We start from the raw sequence: 10599 nt of genomic DNA, 5'->3' as shown, positions 1-10599 counted from the left end.
CTTGATGCAGCCACTTATACAGAGCATGCCAAGCGTAAGACAGTCACCGCTTTGGATGTTGTATACGCATTGAAGCGTCAAGGGGGTGTGTTGTACAGATTCGGAGACCGAGATGGTCCTGGGAGAGAGAGATAGCCAGTGGAAGCAGCAGCTAATGTCAAAAAAAGAAGAATTTCTAAAGTTAACGATTTTTTATGTTCGTTGTGATAGTTTATTGATTGAAGAAATTTTGTTGTTACAGTATAAGTATCAAAAACTTATGGTTTATCAACAGTTTTAACTTTCGCGGACTGCATCCAGTATAGAATAAATATTTGCTTGGAGACCGCACATCTACTTTTAGCAAGTCGAGGTTTGAAGTTTATGACTAAAACTAATAGTTTGCACTTAATGTTATTTATGCACTAGTCCTGGACATGACTTAAACTGTTCTGGTGTATAACTCGATAACCGAAAGGTTTTATCGAGCACCAGGTTCTTGAACAAACTTTTTGAGCGTTTTTTGTTGTTCAATAGACAATATTTATGAATAATTTTGAGCTCTCTAATATAACCTATGCAACAAAGAAAATGATAATCATTGTTTGACCTAAGAATATTTTGTAATGTAATTTACAACTATATAAAATTTAACTACCAAGTCAAATCAGATGACAAACCCGACAGAAAACCGGTCTTTTATTTTATTTGCCAGGACCAAAACTTGTTTAAATTATTTATTTTTGACGATTAAAATTAAATTATCACACATCCTGGTAGACATAAACTATGTTTTTTTTTGTTTCTGTTATTTTTTTTGATACAGTTTTATGAAGATGATATGTTGTCTGCCACAACCAAAAAATAACACATTGCCATTGCAGGTTTGGTCATACTACTTCAAGATATTTAACAAAACATACTATTTTAAAAATTTCAGCTAGTTATTATCCGGTCGGAAATTGCCTTTTCTTACTATTATCCTAATTATTGCCTAATCTCAATTAGGAAAATGGATCTAGTGGTTGCCAAAATTTGTGGATTTAGTAGACCACTAACTTTAGTTCAAATCAAAATGAGGCTATGTTTTGATTACTAAATGAAAATAAGCTTCAACATTTGAAACAAAACCTAATTACTGTATTAGTTTTATAAACATAGATATAATATGCAATTGAACATTATAATAGTTGGAACTGGTGATTTAAAATTTTACTTTTGTTTATGCTATATGTAAAAATTATTATACTTTAAAAAATCGACTAAGTTTTCATTTTATACTCATACTATTGCTTTTGATACTTTTGAACTCTTCTTCAGCAAACAATTCTTCTTTTATTAAAATTATTTTTAAAGTTATATAAGTTTTTATTAACAGAAAAATACCTCTAATGTATTGTTAAAGTAATTGTCTAAATAAAACTTCATAAATTTAAAATATACCTTTAAGGCTTACGGTAAACGACTATTCAATTCTTATAGTTCTGTGTAATTCTTAATATATTTTCATTAAAAAAATTACTAATATAATCTTATATATTAGATCTACTTCCGTATTTTTAATTTTCTTAAAGTAAAAACTGGTTTTAAGATGTGTCTGAAAAAAGTTTTTGAATATAGTAAACAAAAGTCTTTTTCAAATTTTCCTTTTAATTATTTTTTAAAATTATTTTAATTTCTAACGTATTATTAAGACCTGTAAGAGCTTACTTTTTTCAAATACAATATATTACTTTGTCTTTTTCAAATGCTGTCCTTAAAAATATTTTAAAGAATTTCAATTATCATATAAACAAAATACCGTTAAGGCTTAATATTAACTACAATAATTAAAAAAAGTGCTTTTTTAAATCAAGCGTAATTAAAGCAAAAAATTATCTTTTTTAAATAAATATAACTATTCTAATAAACATAACTATTCAAAAATAAATATGCAAACGACTTTTTATACGAGTTCAAACCAGACTATTATACTGGACTACAAACAAATAAATTCGATATATCTTGTAAACTTTTTTCATTAACGTTATAATATACTTTAATAAACTAATGCAAATTAAAATTTTGAGTTGTATTTCTTTATTAGGTCTATGACTTTAATCATATAGATATCACATTTAAAATACATACAAATGATGGATAAAAAATAAATTAAAATGAATTTTTTTAGTTAAATACTTTTGTTCACAATTTTAATTGGAAAGGTCTAAAGTAAAACATATAATAATGTTCAATAATCTGCCGTTGTTCCGTATTTACTATTAAGCTTGGACGTAAAAAGTTTAACCGTTTAATAGCTTCTTTGTGCGATATTCTTCTCAGCTTTATTAAATAACAAGCTAGAAAAACTCCAACTTGCAATGTGTCTGTTTCCTGGCACTCAAGGGCTACAGCCTAAAATAAAAAATTTGAAACCTGTATACTTAGCATGCAAAACTATTCAAGAAAAAAAATTAAGCTGTTAAAATTTTTGAATTTTTAGTAACTAAAACAATTGCATCATTTTTATACCAATTGCATACAGATACTAACGTAGTCTACTTGTATAACTATTATTCAGACAACAAAAAATCGTAGCATATAAGAAACATAATTTTAGTGTGGTCATGTTTAAAAACTTTGTGGATATTTTCATAATACTTTGATAACTTTTAACTTAATTTAATGTTAGGAAAAATCATTTCAGCAGGAGTTCCAAATGTTTTTGGAAAATTTTCTCCAGGTTTTTAAAATTACACGTTTTAGGGTCAAATTTTACTTTAAAATGAAATTTAAGGTTAAAAAATGTGTTCAATAGCAAAGACATTGAAAAGATATCTTAAAGCTTTTATAAATGTGTTTTTTAAATAAAATTTTTAATGAAAACAATTAATTTTTATCTATTTGACAATTTTTTTGTGTCAAATCAAAATTTTACTACTTACAGGGTTGCCACTTGTTTTTTTCAAAAAAAATTCCAGGTTTTACAAATTTCTTCAAGGTTTTTAAAAGTACACATTTTTAAGTACATTTTTAGTTTAAAGTTAAGTCTAAGGTAAGAAACTGTGTTAAACAGTATAAAAACATAGAAAAGATAATGTAAAGCTACTTTAAATATATTTTTTAATAAAAATTTTTGATGATGACAGAAATTTTTCATTTATATGATAGATTTTTTGAGTCAAATTGAAATTTTACTACTAAAAGTGTGAAAATTGTTAAACTTCTAGATCTTTCCAGGTTTTTTTAGTGATTTTTGATCAAAATTCCAGGTTTTTCAAGGTTTCCAGGTAAAGTGGCAACCCTGTACTTAAAATGTTAAAATTCCAGGCTTTTTGTCAAAATTATTCAAATTCCAGGTTTTTTGGCAACCCTGTTCAAGGCTACTTGCATCTTTAAAATCTTATTTTTTAATGTTATAACTAGTTTAGCTGTATTAAGTATATCTATGGCTGCAGTAAGTTCAAAACAAACATCTTTCTCGTTATTAGCTTGTTCAACCACGTCAATAAATCGATCGATTTGTTGTACAGTCAGTGGAGAACTCCGATTTATTCTTATTTGAATTCGATTTAAGCGAGGAGATATAGACTGCAGTTTACTTCTAAGCTCTTTTCGTTTAAAAAAAATTAAATGACGAATTCCTGTTTCATACAAGTACCTGAAGTGAGCTATGGAAAATATAAACCATTTTAATTTTGTGAAAATAAATCAGCTAAGCTTTCTAAACATGGTTAAGGTTGCGAGAAAATAAAAAAGCAAACTATTTCAACAAAGAAGAATACTATGGTAAATTCTATGCTGAGAAACAATATTACCAAAGAATTAATAACTATTTTACATACCATTCGCAACTTAAAATATACAAATTAATCTTTTTTTTAATTTTAACAAAAGATTACGAAACTATACTAAATTTCTCTATCAAGTGACAAATGAATTTATTTATATATTCATATTTGAACTCGGGTGGATTTTGAACGTGTCCTAAAGAAACTTAGTATAAATTAAAAAAAATAAAATGAGTAATTTTAATTAACATTTAAAATTTAACGTTCATAAATTGTATATATTTTAAATATAATGTACTTTTAGTAATTTAAATATTTCAAACTACTATACTTAACTATATATTTAGTCATTTAAAAGTTTTATATATTTTTTTAAACAAAGAAAGATTAAACACCAGTAACTAATAAATGCTGCTGTTGTAGTTGTTACCAAACTTTTGGGTAAAATTGGTAATACCAATTTGGTATATAGAAAATATTTAATCTCTAAAATGAGTGAGATTAAAATCTTATTAAATTTCATGATGTTTTTCAAACGAATAACATGTTTATAAATGTGAGGTGAAAAAAAAAAACATTATCCAAATAAAATTAATCAAAACAAAAAAATCTAGCAAATCTTGAATAAAATATACCGTAACTACTTAAAAATAATTAGATAGTACCTATTTTTTGATGTAGAGAGATATAATGTATTTCAAACTGTAAGGTACGCACTTTTGCCTGGGTTTTAAGTAAGTACCTTATCGATGTCCCTAATGCATTTTAAAGGAGATATCCTAGTTATTTACGAAAACCAATATAAGGAAAATGTAAGTACAATTGTATTCTGATACTTATTAACACGCAAAAATCTTTTTTCAAATCCGATTTAAAAAAATATTCTTTACAGAAAAATAGTACACTTTTTTAGCAACTGATGTGATAACAAACTAAAGAGTTTGTAAAAAACAAAGACAGCGTAGCAAAAACAGTGTCTAACGATAAACAGCAAATTTATATTAATAACTAAAAAACTAAATCTATTCTATGAAAGCACAATTAAAGCGCAAAGATGATTTATTTCGAACTAATACTATGTTGTGCTCTATCCAATTACATACTTTCATATACACTGCTAATAAATATCGGCAAGATGGATAACATTAATAGACAAATATTTGATTATAGAGCATTGTTTCAAAAATGCCACTTGAGTTAGATAATATGTAATTTAACTTTTGTCTTTGTAAAATTTAAGATCTACATGCTACCACAAAATATCTGAATTAATAATAGTTCCAATTGATTTAAATAGGAACTAAACTATTTCCACAACTACATACGATTTGTTCGACTTGATAGACGAAATTAACCAATAATTTTTCATTATATTTTGACTTTAACAGTTCATGTGGTCAACTAATTACCAAATAAATAAATAAAAAAACATATTTAATATATCATGAATGTTTACAATTATTAGACTAGCAGGTTTAAAAACTTTCCTCCTAGTATCATATATTAACAGTATACTAACAAACTAAGCCGAAAAATTGAAAAAATCTCGTTTCACGTTAATTAAATTGCGAACAACAGAATCTATATCTTTAAAATCAAAAAACTAACACGGCTGCGTCGGAGTTGAACAAACACATAACCATTTATTATCAATCCATATGAAATCTTTTGGTGGAAGTAATTGCATCAATTTTAAATGGTCTTGTGCTATAAATTGTTTAACTGGTTTAGTACAATAAACTTCTTAATATGTCATGTCAAATGGTCAAGGTTATAGTACGAATTTAAAGTTATAAAAAAGCTTATCAAATAATTGAATAGAAATAAAAAGAACTGTATACAACTTTTGTAAATCATAATTATTTATACAAAACTTACTAGCAAAAAAACCCTTAACTGTGAATTTATGGTTATAACCTATTGGGACAGTCGTTTTAGTCTAACATATAGTTTGATGATAATGAAAAACGCTTTGAAAATTATTTGGTAATTACTTATACATTAGATCACTAATGGACTGACTAGCGCACCTAGTATGATAAGCACACTACTTTTTGTATACTAAGTTTATTACTCGAACATATTAAGTATAATTTTTTAAACATAATCCTACGTTTAAGTTATCTAAATTTAGAAAATTTGAAAAGTATCGTTTTCTAGCGCAATTTGAAACTAAATGATACATTTCAAAGAACAAATATTATGCTTTCAAGTAGTTAATCTTAAAATTACATTAAATATTATATCTACAGAGTTAAATATACTAACATCTAATAGCACTTGGTGGATGTTTTTCCAGGTCAAAATCTTTTACTACAAAGCTTCCCAAGACAGAGGAAGAGACGCTGGTCTTTGACTTATTTGTCATTAGATGTTTTATTGAGGTAATAAAAAGTAAACTTAGTACTGAACGCTAACAACAGAGCAAACTAAAACATAGTTATTTTTAGACCAAAAGCAACAAAAATCAAAGTTTTTAAAACAAAACTAAATGTTTATCAAATACTTATAACAGGGTTGCCAAATATTTTTGTCAAATTTTTTCCAGGCTTTCAAAATTTCTTCCAGGTTTTTTAAATTACACGTTTTGAAATCTATTTTTACTTTAATATTAAATTTAAGATAAAACACTGTTAAATAGTATAACAACATAGAAAATATTTTATCTATTGAATAAATTTTTGTTCCAAATCGAAATTTTACTACTTAACATGTAAAAGCTGTTTAAAATCCAAGGTTTTTTAGGTTTTTTAGTGATTTTGTTCAAAATTCCAGGTTTTTTTTTAAATTTCTCAAATTTCAGGTTTTTCCAGGATTCCAGTAATTTTGGTAACCCTGTTATAACAAGTTATAGAGTACAGATTTGATACAAACTTTAGAATCAAAACCTTATTCTTAGACATTTTAACAAAATGATAAACGCATGATTGAAGAATATCTAATGTTTCAGTCTAATAAAAAATTAACTATTTTATATTGTTCACCAAATTTACTGTTATTTAAAAAGAAATAAACAATTATCACAAAAAATTATCTAATTCATTTCAGCATGATACTTGGTAAGCTGAAGTTCTACCCAATCTGTGTGTACTTCCTTGATTAGATCAACAACCTGATTAACTTCAGAACACAATTTTTCAACTTGACTATGCCACGATGGTAATACTTCTAAATGTTTAAAGTAAAGTACGTTAGAAACCTGATCAATTGATCCTTCCATTCGATTTTCACATATCATTTTACGGGATTTTTCCTCTGCTACTGAGCTTGAAACTCCTAGAAGAAGTCCTAATTTGTTAAAATTTATATTTGTAAAAAGTTTACTTGTTGACAAAATGTTATGCTCTGTTATAGCATTTGCTAGAACTGAAACGTCTTTTAAATGATGGGGCATAAGCTGTTTTGAAAACTGTTCAACTTCTTGTGGCCTAATTATTCTTTCAAGAAACATATTTTCAAGTATTGAAAATGTACCAAGGTTTTGGCAACGCTCGTCTTTGTACAGTACAGCAAGCATTCTACCTCTTTTAGGTCCAGCAGGCGACAAGATAGCACAATTCAAAGCTTTCTCAATCGCTTCATTTTGGTCTGAAATAGGTAAACTTGTTACATACGAGAGTTCATTATACTTTTGTGCAGCATCTAAAAATTTGAACTGGTAGTCTAAAGCAAGAGCAGTGCAAGCTTTACCTCTATTTTTTAGGCTAGCTGAAGTATTTTCATCCATTTGGTGGATTGCTCTTTTAGTGTAAGACTGTGCTATAACTGGTTTGTTATCATTTAAATACAGTTGGGCAACATCTAGTAATCTAACAATTCTTTCTTCAACTGTAAAAAGTTTTTGACTGACATCATTAACAGTGCCAGAAAGCATTTCAGCAGCTAAAGACCAGTTTTTTTCATTACTGAATACAGTACTGAGAAAAATTCTTAATTTTGTATCATGCTCTTCAAAAGTCACAATTCTATTACGAATTTTCTCAAGCAAATACAAAGCTAAATTTTTACCAGTTATTATATCAAAACTATATAGCTCTTTACAGACTTTATTTAACAATATTCCAGCTAAAACTGATGATAAGCTGTCTTTAAGTACTGCGTTCACAAAATCTTGAAGAGCAGCTATTTTTTGGTTATCATCTAGTTGCTGACAGTTATGAAAAACTTTCATGTACTCCTCCTGTAATTCACTGTGATTACTACTATTCATAGAGTTGATTATTACAAGCTTTGATAAATGCAGCTGGATTTCTTTATCCATAATTACTTTTAAATACGAACTAGAAAATGCAAAATTAACTGTGATTTTTATCTTGATCTATTTTTTTAAGAATTTCAACTTTTTAATAAACTTCTTACTTATTTTTATTTTTGGAATTAGTTATCCTGTAAATTGAAAAATCACAAAAGTAAACAAAAATTGATTAGAGTGTATTGTTTAGATCAGGGTTTCCCAAACTTTTTTTTTCAAATTGCCCCCTTTGAAGAATTAAAAAGGCTGTTGCCCCTCTTCAAACATCTAAGACCTTTTTTTTTTTTATCTGTTTTTGAAACTCAAGAATATCTAGTGTAAGTTTCAAATCTACTAATAGATACACATAAGACCTTTTATTTTTTTTTGGCCTTCATTTGCAACCCAAGAATATGTAGTGTAATTTTCAAAATTTAAAAATTTCCCCCTTTACTAAATATTGCCCTCCCAACTTACTAAAACCGCCCCCAGGGGGGCAGTACCGCCCACTTTGGGAAACCCTGGTTTAATTAGACTAAAAATTTACAAATTAAAGCACAACACATGGATAAAGTCATGGGAGACCAAGCAACATAAACTAACTTAACTGCAGTTACTTGTTTTAGATTTTATAGTTTAAAATAAAAATAACAACGTTAGAGGTAGTTGTTTAAATTATGAAGCTCCACTATGATAATAATATAAGTTGCCCCTGGTAATTATACACTCTGAGAAAATCTACAGTATCCAAACAACTTAAACACTTCATTGGCAACATATTTTAAAACTTAAAATCATAGGGAAGTCAATAAATTTTAATTTAACTTAAAGTTTAAGTATAAAAATAAAGTTTCAATTATTTATTGAGATGTTGTCTTTTTTGTTTTAAGTTTTAGCCGTAGGGGGAGTGTAACTATATTCAATAAAATAGTTTTTATTGTACATAAAAATTTTAATAAATTTTTGGTTATAGTTAGCTTAGATTTTATTTTTGCAGATTATGAAAAACAATACAATGTTTCACTCTTAAAATAAACTATAAGAGAACGCAGTTGTAAATTTGAAAAAAAAAAACATTGCACAAAATATTTAGTCTTTTATTTTGTTTGTTTAAGTACTTTCAAGTAGGACTCGTCAGAAATTGTTTCCTACTGGATTGGAATGAAAACAAATTGAAATAAAATTATACTGCAGTTTAAAGTTTTAAGATATAAAATGACGTAATAATCAAATGTTAAAAATTAAACAAGTTCTAATGCTAAACAAATTTGGTATACTAATAAAACTCGGTAGAATTAAAACAATGTAAATAAAGAAGCAATAAAAATTTTAAATTATAACTATGCTTAAAAATAAAATTTAACAAGAAACTAATTACTTTAAAATTACTAATATAAGGATTTAAAAAGTCTAGTTTGGTAAACGAACTTTTTCTGCTTACATAAACTGGGCCTTAAAGATTGAATTTCAATTTTATTTAAATTTTATTTTTAAGCATAGTTTTAATTTAAAATATTTATCGCTTCTTTATTTACATTGTTTTAATTCTACCAAGTTTTATTAGTATACCAAATTTGTTTAGCATTAGAACTTATTTAATTTTTAACATTTGATTATTACGTCATTTTATATCTTAAAACTTTAAACTGCAGTATAATTTTATTTCAATTTGTTTTCATTCCAATCCAGTAGGAAACAATTTCTGACGAGTCCTACTTGAAAGTACTTAAATAAATTTAAAGATAATGAAATGCATTCTGTTATATATTTTTAGTAAGTTATGCACCGGAAAAAAACTATTTTGTTTGTGTTTTTTGCATGTTCAGCTTATTTGTTTTGAACGTATTATTTAGATTTAAGGCCATAGGGGGGGGGGGGGGGTAAACCATGTTTTTTACAAGTTGATCTTATTTTATAGATTTTTTTCTAAGCTTCAAGATGCTTTTTATCGTTTTAAAAAATTCGAATTATTTTTAGAGATATGATCAGTCAAAGTTGGGCCGCATAATAGGTTTCCTATAGGAAGGGAAAACTAAAACAGCGAAAAAAGACTATTTCATTTAAAATCTATCTCCTCCTACATTTTTCAAGCAATCTTCTTCAAACTTTCACAGTCTAATCTTTAAACAATAACAAAAAAAAACGTTACATTGGAATTTAAAAAAAATTTGTAAAAATATTTAAAAAAAAAAAAAAAAAACACTTTTTTTTTTTTTGTGATAAAATTTTTGGTTTTTTTGAATTATTAAAATTCTAAAGTAACGTTTTTTTCTTTTATTATAAGGAATGTTTCCTGAAAATTTGAAGAAGATTGCTTGAAAAATGAAGGAGGAGATAGATTTTTAGTGAATTTTAAAATTTCCAAGAAAATTGACCCCAAAAAATTTGCGGTCCATACGTTTATATTAGAAAATTTTTACAAAAAATTAAATATCTCAAAAGTTAAATGGTATTTTTGAATTCTATAAAAACTGGCTTGTAGTTTGCACTTAAAGCTTTCATATAAAAGCTAAAGTTATTTTTTTCAAAAAAAAAATCTTAAGTAATTTATCCTGATATAGTCTAATAAACAATTTAAAAATTTAATTTAACCATATATTTATTAATTCTTATAATTAA

The 10599-nt window shown here is 26.3% G+C and overlaps 1 protein-coding gene across 2 annotated transcripts; it reads right to left on the bottom strand.

The window, feature by feature from the left end:
* Positions 1-2058: 2058 nt before the first annotated feature.
* Positions 2059-8023, bottom strand: LOC145840286 (COP9 signalosome complex subunit 4-like). Of its 2 annotated transcripts, XM_082947484.1 has the most exons (4): positions 6018-8023; positions 5358-5456; positions 3433-3629; positions 2059-2373 (listed from the first exon to the last, which is right to left on the bottom strand). In XM_082947484.1, the coding sequence occupies exon 1, from the start codon at positions 8008-8010 to the stop codon at positions 6784-6786; it is 1227 nt and encodes a 408-aa protein (XP_082803610.1). In that variant the 5' UTR covers positions 8011-8023; the 3' UTR covers positions 2059-2373; positions 3433-3629; positions 5358-5456; positions 6018-6783. The 2 variants fall into 2 exon arrangements, with proteins under 2 accessions (XP_082803610.1, XP_082803611.1); XM_082947485.1 differs by lacking the exon at positions 3433-3629.
* Between the last annotated feature and the right edge of the window lie 2576 nt (positions 8024-10599).

The sequence above is a fragment of the Thalia democratica genome, chromosome 7, assembly GCF_965202585.1.
Source record: "Thalia democratica chromosome 7, ktThaDemo2.hap1.1, whole genome shotgun sequence".
Lineage (NCBI taxonomy): Eukaryota > Metazoa > Chordata > Thaliacea > Salpida > Salpidae > Thalia > Thalia democratica.
Note: the sequence above shows the minus strand (reverse complement) of the source record. Positions and strands in the feature narration are given on the sequence as shown.